We start from the raw sequence: 24,190 nt of genomic DNA, 5'->3' as shown, positions 1-24,190 counted from the left end.
AAATAAAAATACTTACCTACTTGGGAACCTCCAGAAAACTTCTTTCACTGGAACAAGCACATCCAATCACATATCTGGAAGTTACTTGGGGCTGAGTCTCCAACTCACCCCTGTATTACCACCTCTGAATGCAGTAGTTTCTATCTAATAAATGACTGTAGGTAGAACGATAAAAGGAGTAATCTATGTTTTTGTAATTACACAACATATACATCAGTCTTGTCATGATCATATTGGAATTTTCAAAAAAACATTACAGAGGCTTTCAAGCTGACAACACAATCCTTGTTTTGAATCTACACCAAAAAAAATAATAACGAATTTTTATGATATTGCTAACAAATATGCAATTATGACCAAGGTAGAACACATAACTGAAATTTCACTTCTTTGACATTTCACAATACATGGCAGTGTGATTACTGGAATCTTTGGGTTAAATCCTTATCTTCTGAGACAACACAAAGGACACGGAATATCTTGGCTTTCTTAACAGTATGTGGAAAAAAAATTAATAAAATGTAATTTGTACTCCATATTCAATCACTACAGATTAGACAGCTATATCCTGACGATAATATTCAGTGCCTGTCAATTCAAGGCATTATTTTCACTAAAACAGACAAGATATAACTGTCATTACATTAAACACTAAAACAAAGCAAGATACTATACATCACTTTGGCCCTTTAATATGTCAATGGCACTAGAAAAATACACTGAATTGCCATACTATTCACTCTTTTGTAAAACTGCAATGAACTGTAATTAACAAATCACACTGGCCTTGATTTCTCTCAACAAGAGAACTTGAGTGTTGTTGTTCATAACCACAAAAAAGTCATAATGGAGTATGCACTGTATCAGCTGTTTAACACGTTTTTATGTTAACATAAATGATGAGCAACAGCGACATCGTTGAATCACAAAATACTTCAGGCTGTAAACAACAATGTCAGACTATAAAAAAAAGGAAATATATACAAATATACCATTCCATTACTGGAAAAAAAATACATAAAACTGTTACAATCATATCTTTCAGATAGAAAAAATTTTGCACTGGAAAAATGTACATGGTACACATAACAAATATATTCCTCCTTGGGGAACCAGGACAAATTTATACAGAAGACAGTAATTATTCTTCTTTATCAAAATACAAAATATACAATACAAAATTTAATGTATCACAAATGGTAAGGAATGATACAAACAGTCAGGGAGCATTCTCATAACACAGCATGCATTTCTAATACCTATATCAGAGAGACCTGTAAAAGACATTCACGACATAAGCTATGACAAACATCATGGAAGAAAACTTGATCATTATTTTCTCTCCATTTTTTATATACTTTCACAGTAAATACCCAAAATGTACCTTCTGTACCCCAATGTGTACTCACCACTTGTATACAAAAATCACGTTTCTTTGACAGTGGTCTTAAAAAGTTTGGAATTCTCTTAATCTATATCAGAATATTCCAAAAGCATATAATCACACCTATATATTTCTAAATCCTAAATACAAGGTACATTAACATACCTAAATCATCTGTTAATTCACAACTAAGTCTCAGACTAAATATCTTACTGAAAAACTGCTGTCTAGTTCCTAAGGTTATATCATCCCTTATAACCATATACACAGGTTCTTACAAATGTTTACTGTTGTGAGTTTTGGGCCCTCGATGAATGAGTTAACAGTTTTCTTCCTTAAAAAAGATTCCTATAAACTTATGTACTCAAAAAGCATTTATACCCACATATGTATATATATATATATATATATATGAGTTCATTGGTTTGACCTACATCTACTTTACATATTTACTACTCTCATTAAAATCACACACACGGTCAGACAAGGACTGAACCAGACAAAGTAGAACACGTCTTTCTTGCAACATTTTTCAGACAAGAATATAGAAGGTACCATGTTGGGTGGAATAATAAGTTACTTTTAGGAGTCAAGGAATCGTAAAAACCAGCAGATAAGGATAGCACAAAGGATAGCAAAGTGTTTTCTCTGAAGTATGGACAAAATGTGGTAGCTGTAATAGTAAACAAGTGGAGAACCTGGTTGCCTCTGATCTATAAGTCAGGTTAGTACTGCTTTATGGAGTCTGTGCCTCTACTTATAGGGAAACAGACGAACGTGAAAAAGGAAGTATACACACAAAGGGAGTGATAATATAAAGAAATCAAAAGCAAGGAGAAAATGAGTAAAATCTAGGTAAACTTCACGGATGGGAGAGCAAGACATGGACAATGGTGAAACACACAAAACTAAAATTTTGGAGAACATGTGAAGACAAACGAACAACTGTAAACAAAATAAATAACAATACTACAAGAATCTAGGCAACACAAAAGAAAACTACTGTTGCAAGTAGTGAATGGTAAGAGAGAAATGCTCTTTGAACTTCAGAAAAGTAGCCATATCATAGGTAAAATAACAAGAGAGTGCTGACAAGACTGGAGTAAAGTGAGAAAGAACTGGTTCATAGGCTTTCAACACTACACTCTAACTCCTTGAAATGGAACATAAGAAAGCTTGAAGTATGGTTGAAAAAACTTTAAATATGCACAGTTTAACAGATATATTCAGAAGAGCTAAAAAAAAAAAAGGCTGGATAGTCGCATAGCTTACCTATCCCTTTCATCTAGGCATGTACTAGAATCCAAAGGCAAGTGACAAAATCTGCTACAAAATGAGCTACAGAAGAGAATCACAACCTTAGACTTACCCAAAGTATAAGATATATATATAATTCCTCGACAGATTCAATGATGATGATGTGTAATTTCATAGAAACTAGGTGGAAAAATAGAATCACAAAAAATTTGGTAAAATACTTTTACAGTAACACTGGATCAAAGGAACAAGTTAAGTTAAGAGGAACTAAATGTAGATGTAGTGACAAGGGAAAAATTCCGAAAAATTATATGAAAGAAACAGGAGGCAGGGATGGGGCCACGTATATGTAAAAACTCCCTCCTCGTGCACACAATTAGATAATCATATATTCACACACAGATTCCTCTCTTTCCCTGTCATTCCTTTATAATGAGCAAAGGTAGAATCCTAAAATAAAAGAATAGCTGGGTTTTTAAATTTCTTGAAACTGAAATGGGGAAAAAAATCCCATCGCACTATTAACTATAAATTGCGATTTTCTCATGGCTTCTAATTCACGTGTGAAGAGAAACTTTGAACTCTAAACTAACATTCTAGTCATTCGTAAGGAAAAGAAAACAGTACATAATACTCTAAAATGTCTCTACAATTCAAAATTATGTGAAAGGCAAAAGTTCAGATCTTTGGCAGTGTTGAAACTTCTTATTACAACATTTCTACATTATCACTAGAATTCCTACTGAATGAGCATTGCTTTGGGAGTTCTAAGAAATACCTACTGCAGTCTATTTCAGTACACCAATGAATGATATCCCATCATGGAAAAGGCAATGATTTACTGCCAGATCTTCCATACTTTGTCCAATATGTTCATCTTCACCACAGAACTTTTGAGTGTACAATAGAATCAATAAAATCTCTACATTTGCAGGTAAATCTAACTAAAGTATCAAAAATACTAACCCTTTTTATATAACACGCTGACCAAAGATCTGTTCAGTGGAATTCATTCACCAGATATTTCTAATTATCTTTTCTTCCATTTTTATTCAAATTATACACTTGTCTCTATATTCATCACTATCAGACAAAGACCCGTAACGTCTCCATAATGGGTCTACGGCAAACTGGGCATGTGTTGTCTCTGGTAATGATAGCTGAACGGCATGCATCACACAGACAGAGGTGACGACATGGCAGCAAAATGACACACTTCACTTGGTCTTGGCACACAATGCATAAACGGCCCTCACGTTCTTGTTCTAATTCCCGATAAAGTTGAATAGTTTGGCCATCTACCCTACTTGTGGATTCCCGTCCCTGTTTACTTTCTGCAAAACTGTTGGCAGGTGGATTGGCAACACCCTCCTGAAAGTGTTCTGGAAAGCGCTGACGAGTGATTGGGCGTCTTGCAGGGCCAACTGGCATAAGTAATGGTGCTGGATTCTGGGGACCCACCTCTTCATTTGCCAAAGGATCAAGATCAGCATGAGGATCTTGAATGTGATTAGGAACTGGAACAGGCATATTCATTTGCTGGGCAAAGAGCTGGTTCTGAGGAAGGTTAAGGTCAGGAACATTATCATTGTTATCATTGCCATTCTCATCATTTGCATCATCAAGCTCTTCTTCCTCAGTGTCATTTTCCACTGGAGGTCTCTGATGAGCTCGCTCTACCACTGCCATATACCAACGAATAAAACGCTGCCTCATCACCACAAACACAGAAGGCAGTGGCACATCTGGGACTAAAATCATGTTTTCCATCATGTAAAAGAGGGCATATTTCAAACAAATCATTACGGCCAAACCCATAACCACACCTATAACGGCTTCTAGTGGTACATCGCATACAAAATTGATAATACTGGAGGAACATATGCTTCCAAAATAGATTACAGATAACCAAGCATCGTTTATTGCTTGGCTGCAACTAAGATAAGCATTTGAAAAAAGGTGAAACAGTCCTGTGAACAAAAGGCAAATCATACTGGGTATAAGGCTTATGATGAATACTACAGATGAGCCAAATAAGATGAAAGCTTGTTTTAACACTATGAGTAAGTTGCCCATCTGTGCCCATACAGCCTTTATGCCATACAATACAGAACAATATGAAACATGGACAAGATGGAACGAGTACACCGTGGCAGACATTGTACATATGATAAAGCCTTTCACAAAGTTAATCAAAGTAGTCACTGCAGTCTGTAATGCAGTACCCAGAGCAAGTACAGCATTTCCTACATCTCCAAGGAAGATCAGGAGATCAGCAAGTAAGATTGACAAAAGATCGGCAGCCTGGGAAGGGAAGAGAAATATAGGTCTCTGTTAGAAACATATTTTCACATCAGTGATAATACTGTATACCTCCTTAGTCTATACCTCTATATCTTCATCATGTACCTTCTATGCTGCACAAAGTACACTGATTGACTTCAAAAGGTTTATATTCATCCTTAAGCATCTGAAAGCATAAGAGAACTGAATATCCTCTGTTTATCTCCCTGCCCAAGAAACTCATCACCATAAAAGCCTCACTGATGTTTTAATTTGTCATTTCAGTTCTGCTACTTACAGCAGTTAACTTATCATAAATCCCATCCTCATTCTTGAATAGTACCACAAAAGGATTCCAAAGGTCATAACAGGTTTTTGTCAAAAAAAAAAAATATGATGCTACCTCAAAGTTCTGGATATTCAAACATACAGAATACGGTAATACGTCACTTCTTGTGTAAGTCTGTTTTGCCCTATCTCTAAAAGGCTTAATTTCCTCACGATCTCGAACACAGTGTTCCCCTGTGAGTCCTTGTCTTTGCCTAAAACTGTACATTTCATGCGATTAGCACTTCCATACTAGCTAATCCATCAGTGGTACCTGTAGCCTAATTTTCCTAGTGTCTACAGATTTCCTGCTCATGCTTATTCACTTTCTATACATATACAGTAAGATTTTAAACTTGTAATTATATTTCTGGGAACACATATCCAGCATAAGGGGTCATCTTGTGGATACCTGAGGTATATGCATATGCACCCCTAATAAATTCTACAAGTACTTTTCACTTGCTCTTTTCATGTGCCTATTTTGTGAAGTTCCTTTACTTACAAATTAAAGTTATAATTACTATTCGGTAACTTTCTACAATTCTTAAAATTCCCCTCGACAACCTAATCATCATAAAACTTCTTTAATATCTTTATTTCCACATCAAGACCTCTTTATCTGCTTTTAATTACAATTTCATTATTTTGAGCTATTTTCTTACTTCTTCACACATCTTTGTAAACCTAATAACTTCTAGACTCTAGCTAAATACTACTGAACCTGCTAATAATCCAAGTTGACAAATAATGATTCTATCAATAATTCAACTTGAGAAGGCTTTGTGTAAGCTCTCGAAAAGAGTGATTTTCATCACTTTTAAAACCATGAAAAATCTTTCTAACATCTTTCTAATCTAACTTTCCCCATCTTTTATAAAATCATCTTTTTGTTAGAAAGATGACAAGATTCATAATTTTCAAAAGGATGAAAATGCAAAATGATATCCTCATAAAACAAAAATTTGTAACAGTAAAGAAATCATTAAGTTTCTATACATCTATCATCATACACTCCATCCCTGTGTCCAAGCAATTTGGCAAGAATTAGTTATGTAAACCTGCAATCATCTAATATGCAGGTTGGCCATTTAATGTGCATATTGTATGTACGTAAATTTGCCATGTGCTGTTACGGTTCATCAATATAAACCGCAATCATCAAAGAAAATGACTAAATTAAAGTGAAGGAATTACATCATAATATTGCTTTACACAATTACATACATGCAAAGAAATTCAAAAAACAAGCTCTTCCGTAGCATGTGCTTTACAATCCACTGAAATGTTTCCTTGATGTCTATGGGAACTGTGCAAAAACATACAATTTAAATAACATCATCAAATGGTAACCTATTCACTATAGCCAGAGAATGTATTTTTTTATTATTTTGCTTTGTCGCTGTCTCCCACGTTAGCGAGGTAGCGCAAGGAAACAGACGAAAGAATGGCCCAACCCACCCACATACACATGTATGTATATATACGTCCGTACACGCAAATATACATACCTACATGTACATCTCAATGTACACATATATATACACACACAGACATATACATATATACACAATCCTATGAGTCCACGGGGAAAATGAAACACAAAAAGTTCCCAAGTGCACTCCCGTGCAATAATCACATCCTAATAATCTTCATTTTCAATTCATTGTAGCTGAAGTGTATTATCAAAAATTCTTGAATCATTTGCCTCAGCCTCAAGTTGATACATACACTCACTGACATATCTTGTTGCGTTCTGTACAATACAGCCGAAATATTTCCAAACACTGATTAGCATACCTGGAGATGTCAAGGAAGCTGGTAAAAGATGTATGCCATCACATTAGGTGATAATTTGTGAAGCTGTGACACTCTTATGAGACACTGAACGCCAGTGATGAAAACATCTAGTAATCATGCTTGCTTTTGCCCAAAAACATTACCAGGAATACCACACATCTTACTGCATATCCCTGACATAACTTCTGGATTACCTCAAACACATTGAAGCAGCATAAGTTAAGGGTGCAGTGCACTTGTAAATATTCCACCAGGATAAGTTGTATATCATTTCAAACTGAATGTAATCCTAGTTCATTGTAATAAACTAATAAAGAAATTTTTTGAATATATGACAATATCCCACAGAGAGATTCAGTATTAGTGAATATTAGAATAGCTGCAGTGATGGGGTGAAAGAAGCATTTAATATTACTTGAAAGTATGAAAGGTTGACATGACGTGTAATTACTCCTTTCAGTTATACTTCACTCAGATATATCTGTCTAGCACCTGTGGTTATTTCCTACTGACATAAAATGTTTCTAACTGGTGTCTACAGGGTTTTCAAATGAATTCATCTACTTTATATGCTTTACAATCTATTTTTCTCATCTTCCATATCTTTGAGTTAAAATCATAAGTTCTTAGTGGAAAAATATATACTGTAACTTAAGGATGATATTTCATATTCCAAGCCAAGACATCTTACGTCTGGCAAGTACGACCCAACACCATGCTTCTACTGTCCGATCTAATGTATCTTGAACCTTTTAAAACCTTATGCTTTCTTTAACTACCTCTATACATGGTATACCCTCCAAAAAAGTGCAAAGATATGACGAGTACCTTATGAGTAAGCAGTAACAGAAGTTGGACAATACGATTAGTTGCCTTAAGAACAGTAGTCATGACCTGATTGTTGAGACGAACTGCAACTCCAACACCACTCCATACCATTCCAAAAACTCTGCCCATTTCTTCTGCCACAACTGTCAACACTTCAGCCATCCTGGAATATTAAGATAGTACATAATTCAATAAAATACGCAGAGAAAAAAGGAGGCCAGCTTACTTAATTCCTAATACTTATATGCAAGTAATTATCCACTTTTCGGACACCACAAAAATAACTTGTAGATTTCATCAAAGTGCACATCATTGGAATCCTTATATACGGCATAAAGGGATTACTTTGTTAAAGCATATGTTATCTTACGTCGTAACTTTGCTGTTCTACCTTAACAAAAAAAACAATCTACAAATAGAGGCTAGAAAATCAATTGGTGACTTTGTACTTTCAAATGCTCATTTTTCTAAAGATCTTGTACGAGTGTCAAGAAAGAGGTTCATTAGATCTATTTCTTCTTCATCCCTAAAGAGGATATATATCACTAAGGCTACGATCAACAAATATCCGCAGTTATAGTTGTACATATGTACAGATGCACTCCTCGATGAGGGACAACATTTTGACATTACTACAGCAGACTTTCTTACCCTTGGTTAACTCAACATCGTGTATTTTCCTTGTCCGTATCTCAAAATTCGCCTCATCTTCAAGAGCCTTACTCATCCCGAGTACCAAACATTATCACGGACGAAATACATCAGTTCCCTTACTATAAATCATAAATCAACTATATGAAGAGTAATTAATCTACTGATATACATGTCATTACAATCCATATGTTATCCCTGCGGTGCCACCAGAAAAGCTGGCGATGCCTTTACTTCATGTCTTCATCTTAATATATCTTAAAATCCAGGTGATTAGTGAATGATATAGCCTCCAGTTAGGCATATAAATGTTAATAAACTATCCTTATTTAATCTACCCTAGTCAAAGCCCCAATAAGGTAGACATTCACGAACACTAGCCCCTCCCCCCCTCCTCTTCAGGACCACCCCCCTCCCCCCTCTATCCTAACCAACTGTATTACCCTACGTACAACTAGGCACATACAAGACCACATACCCTAATGATACTATCTAACGACCCAACGACCTCATTAAACAGTAGAGAGAGACAGAGGAGTGATAAATGATCATAAACGAGTTACGGGGAGACACGTACCTTGAACGCCTTGGTGGATCCAGGATAACATGCAACTGGTTGGGCTTCTTCCTCCTCCCGGTGGAGCACCTCCTCCCTCACAGGCTCTCCACACACTCCTCACTGACTGACGTCGCCTCACAAGGTAGCCAGGCTCCTCATGACACTCATGGCCTCCTAATCACACGCCTCATGGCTCAGTCAGCCATTGGTTAGGAGGTTTAAAGCTGGGATGTATCGTGTGTTGTCTTGTGGTCAGACCAGCTTGACGGGGGACAACTGCTTAGCGCTATCTCCTCATGAGGCTGAGTACAACCTCCAATTTAACCTAATGTAATGAATAAACTTCAATTAAATTATGATTCACTACAATATGAATTGATTATGATTTCATCTGGCTGATTCTAAATTTTCTCAGACAACAGGTTCATATAAATAACATCCCTAGCCAAAAGGGGAACTAAGGTATAAGGACAACAACAGCGGCATTTAAAAAACTGGCCGTTGTTTACACAAGGATCAGGAAAAACGTTCTTTCTTCACACCTAATAACGTTTACAGCACACTCACGTCCCCTATCTTTACATTTATCACTTATGGGGATGATAAAAGATAAAAAAAATCTCTCAAGGGGTAATTTAAACCAAGATTCCCCGTTATTAATTTTTTTCCTTTTAAAAGCAGCATATTTGGGACCTGCTGAATGGACGCTGACCCACATATTTATATTTGTATTTATATTTGTCTTTTATTTCCCGACGTCACTATGACCCTCACCTTCTAAGACAATGGATATCTTAAGAGATAAGATAAATTCATATTCAAAATTTTTTTTGTGTACCGAGAGATAAAATGGATTCTTAACCTACAATTGGGTGAATTTCCTGCGTGCAATGTTTGAATTTATAACATAATTACTTACCCAGATCATTAAGGTTAAATATAGACCTAATTAGACCACGGCTTTCATTAACTGCTATTGATTTAAAGATATTAAGAACGAATATCTAACAGCAAGCTGGTAGAGGAACAGTACTAAAATACTATAATATATATATATATATATATATATATATATATATACACACACACACAAAGGAGAAACTGGGATTTAAATAACGCCCACGAGGCCCGGCGGTTTAAAGTACCCGCTCAAGGTATGGCGTCAGCAGCCAACATACCGATTTAAATTTAAAACTGCCGGTTTAAATTGCGACATTGAATTTATTCATACTTAGCCATTTAAAGGTCTGTCTAAAACGCGTGGTGTAACTAGGTTGGTGATGACGATTTGTACTTTGGCAACATTGTTGGTGTGAGTAGATAAACAGCCTGAGAGAGAAATAAAAATATAATAATATTGATTACTAAAGCAAGATGACCATGTGATTATTATGTCATCAGATGTCACATCTCTAGCTGCTTACACCTCATATTTAGGGACAAGTAATGGACCGTTAATACTATCATACCAGTGAAACTGCTTGTTACAGTAGTTTGGTACGTTATTAATAGTAAAATACTAAGTTCAGATGCGAATATTAATCCCGATTCTTCATGCAACCATTTTTCTCTATTTTAAGGTTCTATATTCTCAAAAATATTTGTTTTTGCTCAGTGAATCCGTTGTCTTCATAAGTTACTTTAACCTTCTCGCATTTATAAATATGCTAATTTATTTCTCATGTTATTCACGAGTCTCGATAGTAAAAAAAAAAAATAAAATCCATTTTGCATTTTTATACTACTAATTACCCCTTTAGTATTCAAATGAGAGAGAGAGAGAGAGAGAGAGAGAGAGAGAGAGAGAGAGAGAGAGAGAGAGAGAGAGAGAGAGAGAGAGAGAGAGAGGAGAATTTATCCATGTCATAATTAAATACAAAAAAATTGGCGGGAATATTATGTGGATAAAAAAATAATCCATGACTTTCCATTTTTGGCCAACTTTGACGATTCTGGCACCTTAAACTGATTTCAAACTGACTACAATGTCTCACCAAACATTACTATGAGTATAATAAGTATCTAAATTCTTCAGCTCATGAGTTTACCCTTTCTGAACACTAAAGCAAGTTTTTGGTGCAAACACCAACACTTTAATTTAAAGTTTCTTAAGGGGAACCTATCAACCCCTCCCCCCCCACACCCTTAAAGCTTCTCAGGTGCATTTAAGGGCTTAAATGACCAAAAAATGAATTTAGATCTGACATGGGATAAGGGACTTCACTTCAGCAGTGACAAGAAACCGCAGTATACGATTAATGCAATTTACAGCTAAGACTCAATCTGCCACAGTATTATAGGATGGATGCAATGCAGTCGTCTCAATTTTTAAAAAGAAATGGAAGAACCTATGGAGAGCATTAAATGATTCTTTTCATTTTTTTGCTGAGCCAGCTAACAGCTCATAGCCTGGCTTATGTTTCTCCATAGGTATGGGTTTCCTGAGGTCTTACCCATCACTACAAGGCCTTCAAAATATCTTTCACATTTCTTTTAGACTTTTATCGCTGGATTCAAAACACTACTTCAAGAGTACAAGTACCCAAAGGAGTACATCCATGGACTTGCATAAACAAGAATTGAGACAAGATTAAGGATTTAAGAAAACCCCTTATTTACCAGAATATGCAAACTGGAGATTTGTTACTTTCAAAATAATTCAAAAAATTAATAAATCAAGTTTTTCACTATTACTGTAAACAATGCAGAATTCATTTTCATTCATATCATCTAAAGAAAAAAAAAGGAGGATCATAATACAAATCTGTCTTGAGCAAAATGAGATTATATTTACATAAAAGTATATGGCATCACTACACCATAAATTCACTTATCTCACATCCACAGCGACTGATCTAAATATAGTATCAATGTTATTGTGTTACAATTCAGAAAGATCATTTTATCTATTATCACTCTCATACCCAATCATGCACAAAATAAATTTCTTATGTAATAATTTGCATACCTGAGGAGCACAAAGTAAAGCTTAAACTTAAAATGTATACAGCATTCATGAGATTATCCAAACACCTCCAGGTGATTTAGTCAAGAATTCTCTGCAATAATTAGTCTGAATACTGTTCATATATATAGCAGAGTACCCATGATTCAAATGCCTTTATGTATAATTATTCAATTAGTGCACACACACATATATCTATTTATTTCTTTATCATACTTAATCGCTGCTTCCCTTGTCAGCAAGGTAGTGCCAGGAAACAAACGAAGAATGGTCCAAGGTAGGGGGAGGGGGTGAAGGCACTGGGAGTGATGAAGAATGTGTGGAAGGAGAGAATGTTATCTTGGTCAGCAAAAATGGGTATGTTTGAAGGAATGGTAGTTCCAACAATGTTATATGGTTGTGAGCCATGGGTTATAAATAAGATCGTACGGAAGAGGGTGGAAGTGCTGGAAATGAAATGTCTGAGGACAAATTGTGGTGTGAGGTAGTTTGACTGTGTAAGTAATGAAAGGGTAAGAATATATATATATATATATATATATATATATATATATATATATATATACATATATATGTCTGAGTATGTGTATGTATGTGTTGATATATATATGTGCATTTATGTATGTGAGTGGATGGGCCATTCTTCATCTGTTTCCTGGCGCTAGTTGCTGACGCAGGAAACAGAGATTATGTATAATAAAATAAATAATATATACGGACACAGGCACTTTCTACAAAATCAATTATTCCATTAAAAAGTAAATAACCATTATGTAATTCACCTTTACTATTCAACTTTCCCTAAGCCTGAAACATGTTCAAATAACAATATTTCCTAACATCAGCCAGGGTAAGAGATTATGGGTAAAAAAAAAAAAAGTACTGCCTCATAAACAGTCTAAAAATTATTGTAAAGTTGGAGGTAGATATCCAGTGCGATAAAATAATACTTATTTTAAGCAATTTCCTTCAGAGCACAAGTAGAAAAATAATCAATTTCAGTATAAAATTCATGTACACAAAGTGATGTATCACACATTCTGTGCAGCTGCAATGAACAGAAATACAGAATTTTCAAAAAACTACAATGAACTAATCAGATCAACTATGAGCACAGCATACAGACCCCAACGTTCATGCAGAAATCATAACATTATCAAATACATTTCATAAATGCTTTCTACACTAATAACATTCATGCAGTAAACATAATGCAGGCAGCTTAATATTAAAACTATTAGCATCGAAAAAATAACAAAGCTAATAGTTCAATCCCTATCAAAATAAATATCCTGATCATGTCATTTCTTGAGCAGGTTGAAAAGTGGAAAAAAAAAAATATATAACTTCTATTATTGTCAACTCAATTGCCAAAGCTCCCACTGGACTGTCTCCTGTCTCCATTCAATGACAATGTTGAGTATTCATAATTTACAAATTTACAAAGACCCCCATCCCCTCCCTTCCTTTCAGAGCTTAATTTACAATGTAACATCGAAGAGAAAGACTATTAGTCTTGTTAGAATGCACTGCACTCACACTAAAATCTTATAATAAGAACAATGAAGTATACATCTTGCTTTACCAGTAAAAAAAGCCTTAATTTCTCCCCAGCAGATAAATTCAAAGACGCGAATTTGTAAGGCAATCACTAAAATCAGGCTATACAATCCTATCCAATCGAATGTACTTGGAATAATACATGTTTCATTCTTTCTTGCTTTGTTCATGATGACAAGACTAGAACCCAACTTTGTTTTGACCAGTCATACTGGATGCACAATTACAGCAAATATACACCTACAGTATAATCAAAATCAAATCATCTTTAATACATGAAGTCTACATCAACGAACACATGCAATCCCTTACACATGCATTATGTTACACTTCAAGCACAAAGAGATTAAGAAATTATTCTGTTCTTCAGTCACTGCTTCAGAAAAAAAGGTTATGAAGGAGTTGAAGACTTTTACATTTGCATGTTAAACACAAGCACACAAATCTTGACAATTTTGAGTTAACTGTCAGTCCTGCATCTGAAGCTGCATTAGACAGCAGTCATCAAAAACAACAACCTGAAAATATATCAGAGAGTGCAGTACAAGCTTTAAGGCTATACCAACTAATAAACAACAACCAAGAGGCCGGTGCATTTTTCTAAACCCATAAAGCCACTTCCAGTTAAATGCAGAGGAAACACCAAAACTTGAGTGAATCACCTATTAAGTATCACAGTCTGTTAGCACATACCTTGTTAAAGTGAAGAAAAAAGCCTCTTCTCTTCTAATGACATAAAGTTAATACAAACGTTGGTATCACCTTTCTTAACAATAAAATTTATTTCTTCACCAAAGACTCCAAGGAAGATATGTAAAACTCAAGATAAAATTTTCAAGAGCATATAAAGATGAGACACATATCATATGAACGTACACTCGAGAAAAGATGAGTATTCTATAGAACTTTTGCATCTTGTAATAAAACAAAATCTTTTCCTTATTCAATGAACACTGGAATATTAAGTACAGAAGAGTACTTTACAGAACAATTGCATTTCTGAAGATGAGCAAAAACTAATTCCTTACACTCCCACTGTACCACTGCTATATAAAAATCACTATGTAAAAGGAAATACAACACCCAATATTCAAACAGCTTGCTTGAACGGATGCACGGTAGGTAAAACCTTCAAATATGAAATAGTTAAAAAGGAAAGTCAGATATTTACTATATGCTATACAGATTACATAATGTTGATGCGCAAAAGATAATTCTGTGACTTTTCAAAAGGGCTGCAGTACCCAGAAGGTAATATAACTGGCAGAGAGGAGTAGACATACAGCACTAAACATCTCGGATGTTGGAATTCAGCATGATATCTTTTATGTAAACAAAGAAATATTCGTCTACATAAAGGAATCATGACTCAGATGATGTTTGTACATCTTATGCCTTACCCAACAACAGTACTGAAATCAAAGTAACTGTGAATATTGTATCTCAGCAATGGAACAAATTCATCTGTTCACCCTGTGAAATTTCTAGATGATCAAAGTAACTCATATAAAAAAAGCAGGACCACATTCACAGGTAGAATAAAGCTCATTCAGTTCACTGAAAACCCTGATCAAACTGAAAGTGTTTTCAAATCAATGAAGTAACTAAGTGCTATGCAATAAGTGAGGCTTCTGATAATCATGTCTTTTCTTTAATTAAAACAATCCAAAAAGAGCCAGAGCACTACAATAATATTAATATACTATAAAACCCCCAAGTCCTTTTTTATGGGGTTCCTGCAGCTTTAAGGCTGTAATTGAATCAGAATTTCCTCGGCTATCCTGGAGTTCTTTTTGTCCATGACAAAGACAAAACCTCACTAAGGTGACTTTTTATGAACAGTATCACCACATAAAGGTGGAGACTCGTACCAGCAGCACTGCACTACATACTAGTGTGCAGATAGTGAAAGCATAACAGCAAAGCCATTTTCTAACAGCTATCACAGATGTGTACATGGCTTGCTGGATTTAATGAAATGAAGGCTCAAGAGTAATCCTACATTCAAAAGCATTGCAGTCAAAGACTGTGCACTCTAAGTATGAAAGACCAATTGCAGCTGACCTGTAGCGGTACCTACAATGCCATCCATTGTGACCAACAAGGAAAACCAGTAATATATTCCTTATGTATTTCCCCCATCTTCAATACAAAAAGGAAACTATGGCGAGGAAAAAGGCGAAGAATACTAATTTCTGGAATGACACATTAACAGTAATTACCTCCGTATTATCCATATAAAAATCATGCTAAAATACTAGCTTCTGGAATGAGACATCTAAACTAATAAAATCTGTAGCATATGTCAGAGTTTTTCCTTTTCTTGGCTTGGTAACCCTGTAAGCATCATATAATATTCTGTGGAACCCTGATCTTTTCCACCCATTTTAATTCTAGTGCTTCAAGACCAATCTTATGGTAACCATTAGCTAAGCTCAAATTGAAAGAGCTCGATTTATAAATCAGGGACAACAAGGCTTCCATTTTCTTTATAATTACAGAATTTTGCAGAACACTTAAAGGACTGGTTACAGAGAATCCTGGTTGAAAAACACTGATTTATATACATATCATCCTATCAAGATTATTTTGTTTATAGATAAGTACAGAATGCTTCAAAATTATAATAAAAACAGCTCTTGAAATAGAAACTGTAACTTATGCCCAGAACATAATGTCATCAGAGTGAAGAAACAAAAAGTGCTCAAACCAAATTCTGAATATATATAGTGGATGTGACTGCCTATCTATATGAAGTATATAAACTGGTATGTGTGGAACTAAAGTACATTCAAATATCTTGTAAAGATATTCTTTTAAAAAAGAGGACACAAGACAGTGAATGCATTCAAGCCATTCCTATCACAAGACAGTTTATGATGTGGTGTATACTCATTTCCTAAACTGCCATAAAAATCTTTTTTACCACAACAAAATAAATCATTTTTCATTCATTGTCTTTTCATTCCCACTAAAATGACATAGATCAATGGCACGCAGCCTTCCAGCTCACTTGCATAAATACATCCATCGAATCATATCATGTGACTGAGAGAGAGAAAAAAATACTAGCACACTACTACAATGCTTCTTAATAATGCATCATAAATACTATTGAGAATAATGTTTGTTCCCACTTCCAGAAACACACACAGAACACTTTTAAAGCTCATCAACTATTATTCACCTAAGGCCTACTCTGCTATGCATAAGGGATGGATATTGCATTTCTGGAAAAATGCATGTACAGTGAACCTAACAGTACATGGGGAAAATAAGAACTTGTTCCAGACAATTCCTTTAGTTTCCCCTTTTCACTTCCACCATGAAATAAAACAGTATAGGCTCATTTTGTAGAAACTTTGCCTTCAGAGCCATCGCAAGAATCACACTTGAGATTAAAGGCATCTGTTTGTTATTCTGACATTCCATAAAGATCATCAAAATTGTTTTTCCATTTCCCAATCAAAGAACGTTTCATTTTTGTCATATTCCTTGCACTTAGTGAGCATGACTTAGCCACGGCATTTCTTAATGTATGTTACTACATTTTGGGATATAGCAGACTAATCACTGGGCCAACTGGAGTATTCAGATTTGTTTTCAAGGTAAACATTATCTTTAGTACCACAAAAGATGCTATAATGCATGAAAATAATCCAGAATATGCTTTTTCAGTAATGTTTAGGTCCCAATCACTCAAAATTTATTTCACTCCATCCTTCCATCTCCAATTTAGTTTTTCTGTTCTCCTTGTTCCCTCCACTTCTGACACATATATCTTCTCTGTTAACCTTTCCTCACTCAGTACATCCCAACCATTTCAGCACACCTACTTCAGTTCTCTCAATGCCCTTTCATTACTTACTTGATCAAATCACCTCACACCATACACTGTTCTCAAACATTTCATACACCAACACATCCACCCTCCAGTGCACATCCTCATCTATAGCCCATGCCTCGTATCCATATAATATTGTAGGGACAAGTATACCTTTAAACATGTCCATTTCTGCCCTCCCAGGTAACGTTCTCTCTTCCTAGACTTTCTTACCTTCTTGGACTTTCTCGAAAAGAAGTTTTACAAACATGCATAACATATAGTTAGTGTATTCTGCATAAGCCTCCAGCAAAGTTACAATTAAATTTCCCTTTTCAACAGAGCTGATAGTAGGATGCTAATCCTTATCCACCACATGAATATAGTCTTAATTTTGACTTTCCCTCCATTATTCTTTTAGACTGTTTCTTAAAATATCTGAACTCATCAACTTTAAAATCTTTTCAAACTAAACACGTTCTTCTCTACAGATAATTACAACAGCATCTTCAATGAATGAGGTAACTCGAGTCTGGTTTACTATGATCTGGAATGCCCCACAGTGACATCACCACCTCCAAAATACAAAATGCCACATCCAAAAAAATATCAAACTCTCTTGGTGACTTAAAGTCCTGGCACACTCCGGTATTCTTTTATACCAACAATTACTCTCATACAAGGACTCTCTCCAAAGTTAAATATCTAAATATCATTATCTTAGCCACACATCATGAGTTAAAACTTTCCTTAGTCCTGTCCAATTAACTTCAATATAAATAATTTCTAAAATACAAAAATATCTATTTGATGAGCTCTTTTCCATTGAAACATTAACTATATAGAGCATGAATACAAACAGTATATTGCCTCTATGCCATCTGTCACTATAGATTCCAATCATTTACCTAAAAACTTATGGCTATCATTTTATTTTATTTTTTATTTATTTTGCTTTGTCGCTGTCTCCCGCATTTGCGAGGTATCATTTATACCCATATTTTTACTTTTACACAAACAGACTTTTATGCAAGCATTCCAACATACAGTGCTTGTCTACTATACACAGCAGTTCAAAAATGTATTGCATCTGCACAACCCTAAACAGTTATCAAAAATTATCTTACAACTTCCAAATGTATTTTGAAAACATTCGAACATTACCTCAGGAATACTGAAGAAATTAATCTCCTGAGACTTTTACACATCAGACCAAAACATTTTGAACTTACAAAGAAAGCTCAGTTACAATACACCATATGTTTATCTTTGCTTAAATCTTACGACTATTAGTTTGGCCCAAACCAAATCCATCTTCTCTTTACATTGCCACCATAGTGAAAAAACTTTCTGACTGAATTCAGAATAGTCATATCAAAGTCCACCCTTTACTTAATCACCTACATATCTAATCTAATGTGACCAATGATTTGACTACTTCCAGGCAACAGCAGATTTTAGACTTTTAAAATTGTAAACTTCTCCTCGAACTGGTCTCCTAATATCATTAGTACATCAAAATATGAACAACTTAAAAATGAATCATAAATGCTGAAGTAATTACGTCCACCTATGAGAAGAAATACCTGAAAAAGCTGAACTACATGAACTATCACATGTTAAACTAAAAGACAGAGGGATGAATCTTTGATATCAATAACATTCTTCAGTTCTGTGCCTCTTAGTCACAATTTAGAACTGGCGAAGATGTATCAAACAATAAAAAAGAAACACATGCCACACTTGAAACAAACTGAGACTATATTCTGTTGGTTGTAAAATTTATAATTTCTTCATCACATAATGTAGGGAAAATTCTGGTACCATGAATTTATGAGATATTCAAATTCATCATTTACAAAAGGAAAGGATCCCCATATATCATATCTAACGTGACTCATCTTTACTAAAAAATATTTATAAATGGCACCTCTACTCACAACCACTATTGTAAAGTCTAATGGAAAACCTGTGCTGATGTTGGATAGGTCATTTTTGATTGAAAATAGTTAAGTTCAAATGGATGACTGTTTTGAGCATTTTCTTTGTAAGAGGATTGTCTCATGTAATTCAAGGAACCTACAGAAGCATTCATGTAATCCTTTCTCTATATTCTGTTGGTTGCAAAATTTATAATTTCTTCATCACATAATGTAGGGAAAATTCTGGTACCATGAATTTATGAGATATTCAAATTCATCATTTACAAAAGGAAAGGATCCCCATATATCATATCTAATGTGACTCATCTTTACTAAAAAATATTTATAAATGGCACCTCTACTCACAACCACTATTGTAAAGTCTAATGGAAAACCTGTGCTGATGTTGGACAGGTCATTTTTGATTGAAAATAGTTACGTTCAAATGGATGACCGTTTTGAGCATTTTCTTTGTAAGAAGAGGATTGTCTCATGTAATTCAAGGAGCCTACAAAAGCATTCATGTAATCCCTTCTCTCTTTGGTAATTATTACAGGTGCTCCACGACTTACAATTTTCTCACTTTACGATGGTGCCACTGTGTTTACAAAATGCCCATATGTGTCTCCTGCAATTATTCTTGATCTGAAATTAAAGATAATTGCCCAGCATGAAGGCAGCAAGCTAGTAATGGCTATTGCATGTGAGTAAGTACTTTTGCAACTGATGACCTTGACCATCTTACAGGATAAGAAGCAAATCAGTGATGCAGTGAAATCTTCAGCATCAGTTAAATCTGCTGTCATCATGAAAAAAAAGAGCTGAGCTGATTGATGATATGGAGGGAATTTGAGGGAATCTACCAGTAGTTGCTCACAGATCATACAAGAAAATTTCATCCCAATTAGTTATGGTGATGATTCAAACCATTCATGTCCAACAAAAGATCTTGGTAAATTAATGTCAAAATATCAAGAGAGACACTGGCTCTGAAGAGTAATGGACACTCAATTTTCTGCAGTACACTCACTATTCTTCTACAATAACTTAAGAACTAAACATAATTTCAATGAGGCGAGTACCTGAGAGTACTGGTAGCTTACTATTCCTACAGAAAATGCAAAGTAGCACATGAATATTATCATCATCAATATACAAGAAATTTCATAACCAAAAATAAAGCATTTTTTCTTGCTATACTATTACATCTTCATTGGAAAAATAAGTTACCCAGGATGTGCTTGGTATGAACAAAATCCATTCTTTAACCAAAATTCACACATACAAAAAAACACTAATTGTAATCTATTTTGGACTATTATGTGAAGTCGAAATAAGCAATGTATGGATGTGGATGATGTACTGCATATAACATTTCTCCCCAGATATTTCCATCAACACAAGTCCTCCATAATACCAATGATCAAAAGCATCTAATGTGGTTCATTCACCTGATTTCAAAATGAAATTTACACAAAGAGAGACTATGTAAACTGACTTTCAAACTAATGGTACTTCTTATGTCATATATGTGAAAACTGTAAAACTTTTGTTAATTTGATAGTCAAACACTACTCATGTTTAGTAACACATTTTCTGCTAATATCAATTATGTCTCTGAATGCCATGAAGGCTGTAAATTGCCTATGTTTATCCACCTGTAAAAAAACTGACTTTAGCCATCTCAATTGCTTTCATAAACTACCCAAATTACATACGAAACTGTATATCAAAACGAAGTATGAATAAAATCCGTTCTGAATATAATATATATGAAATGCAAGATATGAAAAGCATGAAATATTATGAAGTAAAATTAAACCTAGCAAAACCAAATATGAAAAACGGAAAAAACCTACTTTGCTCAGAAAAGTAGAGGATGTATTATACACCATGAACCAAAATCATAAGTTATTCATTTCATTAATCCAAAATTTTATCCAGATATGAAACCACTACCACAAGCCAAAAATAGGGTGGATAACAGTACCGGAGTTAAATAATGCCAAACTGTAAAATTACACTTCACAAAAAAGACTAAAAAACAAAAATGGAGATAAACTACATTTTTCCAGTTATAAGAATTGAGTTACTGGGGAGCAATAAGATGGTCAAAGGATGAATTTCAATCTACTAATATTTACAATTGTATGTTCTACCACAATAATTGAAAACATACAGAATTTGAAGTTGGAGATGAAAGGACTACTTGAATGCTTAATGTAAAGCAATAAGTGAAGAACTGCTAGACAAAAAGGTAGTCCCATACGAGAACTTAGATAAGTTTATAAGACATTAAGTAAAATTTACAAACTTTATCTATAATGACTCCAGGACCACTTTCTATGAAATGGTTTTGGTATCACACAAGGCCTTTCTAAAGGCTCCTGCATCCTACAGCTGTGCTACTTCCAGTAGTTGGGAAGTGTAGACATCTTTGGAGTGAGAAGATTTTTAATATGACAGTAATTCTAAAGATACAGCCTCACCAATAGTGACTTTTCACTCACGGAGTAACCTTAAGCATGCTGAATCCGGTAATGCCAGTTCACTAATTATACAGTTTATATAAATGACCATTTTAACTGTCAGGAATAAGAAAGAAGAATAGTCTTAAGTACCGAGTGGACTCTGAATACAATACATACCTTTGCATGAGTTAAGTGGACTCTGAATATAATACATAAATTTGACTGAGTTAATTTTTTCATCTAACTGCTTTTTTGCCTTAGCAAGGCAGTGTGGAAAATAAATGATTAATGATCTTATCCATCCATATTTAGAGTCTAGCTGTCAAATATAATATATCAAACCTAAACACTACTACCCACAGCCAAGTCCATCGGACTATTCATAGCTTACCTCATATGCCTTGATTTGACAAATCAACAGCTCCAGTTCTTTCAAACAAATGGACACCACTTGCCCTCTGGAATGTTCCAATATCCTAAAACCTTCTTTACTCCATCCCTCCTTCTCAGACTCCCTCCACTTCTGACACATAGATCCCCTTTATCAATTTATCTTAACAGATTCTCATCATATGGCCAAACCATTTCAACACACCAGGGACAGCCCTTTCAATTCAACTGCACTTACAACCACAATTCCCTATGACTCATTTCTTATACGATTACTCCACATAACATCCTCTATCATCCTCAGGGATTTCATTTCAAGCATATCTTGGCATGTTACCACTTACCTATATGCTCTCCTTATTTTGCTACTAACATGATAATTTTTTCATATTTCTTCCCAAGAAAGGTAGCACCTGAAACAGACAAACAACAGTCTACTATGCTCACATAAACTCCCCAGCTTTCACGTACAATTCACTGAAAACAGAACCAATCATCCATGGATAAGACCCAAAGACTATCCATGCCTAGATCAGGTTCAGTTTATCATTAGAATACTAACCCCTATATGGTGTAACATATCAAGCCCATTCATTCTATGCTAAACACTTCTCTAAGGCTATCCATCGTTTCATACTGCTCCCCATATGCTGTAACATATCTATTCCATTTATTCTATTTCAAGCACTTCTCTATTACTTAGGTGAAATGAATAACCTTTACGGTGAAACAATAAGGACCAAGGTATCACCTAATATGACAGACATTCTAAATATAAGTCTACGAAGAATCTTGAGTTACTATCACTTATGGTTATGTAAAATTTATCAAATCATATGTCTTGATACCTACCTATCAATTAGAAGAAGCAGATACAAAGAATCAATACACAAAAACATAAAAAATCAACATAGAGATATATAAAAATTTTTGAACAAACTATCACAGAAGTCTTTTCATTGTTTGCCCATGTTAATGAGACAGTGCCATGAACAGATGAAGAAATGGCTTCATTCACTCAAAAAGGTAAAGACAGAAAAAACCTCAATTTATGAGCAGAATGGATATCATCCAGCCCAAGCAAAAGGGGAAACACGAGCTTCTTTACTGCTCCATCTGACTCTCTAGGGATGCAAATATTTCAGATAGTCTTAAAATAAACATATCATTTATCTAAGCTATTAGTTTTTATCTCAGAGTTAAAAAAAAAAAAAATTGGTTAGAGAACCAGTCTCTTTTATCTTGAATCACTTAGCAGTGAGTACATGAAGTAAAATACACTAGATATTTTCTTGTTAAATAACTAATCATAGTAACAGCAACTACGTATATAATGCACATAAAATCCTTAGATATGTAAGTGCAGCAAACTTTAGTTCATGTCAGTCATATGTCTTTAATAAAATCTAAATATAAAATGCTAATAAATAAACAAAAATAATTCAGCATACAAGAAATGCTGAAAGACAAGCAAACCAAATTTTATAATGGAAGAGACTACACATTTCCAAAATAAACCAATTATTATTTGGAAAATGAAGCCTGTAAACTACTGGCTTTGGAGGTATCATGGTGAGTTCTAACCCTCATTAATAGTACTGCCTTTACTCAAAGGATGCTACTAAACTGTGCCTTAACTTTCAAGTATCCATCCCATCAATACAAAAAATTGAAGTGCTTAGCAAAGGATCATATGAATGTTTTAACTATGTATGTATAGCTACATGTGTGCTTTTCAGCTTGCCTAAGTTGGTATTTTTCTCTATTTCTTTCTATGTGCTTATAGAGAAAAACAACCATTCATAAAAATACGGGAATGAATTTTTTGCAATTTGGAAAACAACCAGCTTATCTGGTTCTGATTAAAAAAAGTAATTCGTTTTGGACATACAAATAGTTATTATCTGACATTGTTCATGGACACTAGGGTAACAATATCAATATGAAATTAAATAAAATGCATAAAGCAC

At 34.6% G+C, this 24,190-nt stretch overlaps 3 protein-coding genes across 3 annotated transcripts in view; all 3 read right to left on the bottom strand.

Annotated features, from left to right (window-relative positions):
• Positions 1-150, bottom strand: part of Pbp49 (proximal sequence element A Pbp49) — a 28,569-nt gene extending 28,419 nt beyond the window's left edge. Inside the window, exon 1 of the mRNA XM_071690796.1 lies at positions 17-150. The gene's annotated coding sequence lies outside the window, so the exon portion shown is untranslated. The remainder of the gene's footprint in view (positions 1-16) is intronic.
• A 29-nt stretch (positions 151-179) lies between these two features.
• On the bottom strand, positions 180-9,364 carry LOC139764305 (uncharacterized). Its single transcript, XM_071690794.1, has 3 exons — positions 9,108-9,364; positions 7,880-8,042; positions 180-4,945 (listed from the first exon to the last, which is right to left on the bottom strand). Exons 2-3 carry the CDS (start codon positions 8,039-8,041, stop codon positions 3,728-3,730), a joined length of 1,380 nt encoding a protein of 459 aa, XP_071546895.1. The 5' UTR covers position 8,042; positions 9,108-9,364; the 3' UTR covers positions 180-3,727.
• The window catches only part of LOC139764304 (neutral amino acid transporter 9-like), a 35,580-nt gene continuing 20,667 nt past the window's right edge, over positions 9,278-24,190 (bottom strand). The window contains exon 14 of the mRNA XM_071690793.1: positions 9,278-9,414. Within this exon, the coding sequence (XP_071546894.1) occupies positions 9,410-9,414 (5 nt within the window). The 3' untranslated portion in view covers positions 9,278-9,409. The remainder of the gene's footprint in view (positions 9,415-24,190) is intronic.

The sequence above is a fragment of the Panulirus ornatus genome, chromosome 49 (assembly GCF_036320965.1).
Source record: "Panulirus ornatus isolate Po-2019 chromosome 49, ASM3632096v1, whole genome shotgun sequence".
NCBI classification, from domain to species: Eukaryota; Metazoa; Arthropoda; class Malacostraca; order Decapoda; family Palinuridae; genus Panulirus; species Panulirus ornatus.
Note: the sequence above shows the minus strand (reverse complement) of the source record. Positions and strands in the feature narration are given on the sequence as shown.

Coding starts and splice junctions, on each gene's coding strand:
- LOC139764305 (XM_071690794.1), bottom strand. CDS start 8,041: ATGGCTGAAGTGTTGACAGTTGTGGCAGAAGAAATGGGCAGAGTTTTT. Junction 4,946..7,879: donor TGTTACTGCTTACTCATAAG/GTACTCGTCATA, acceptor TTCCCTTCCCAG/GCTGCCGATCTTTTGTCAAT.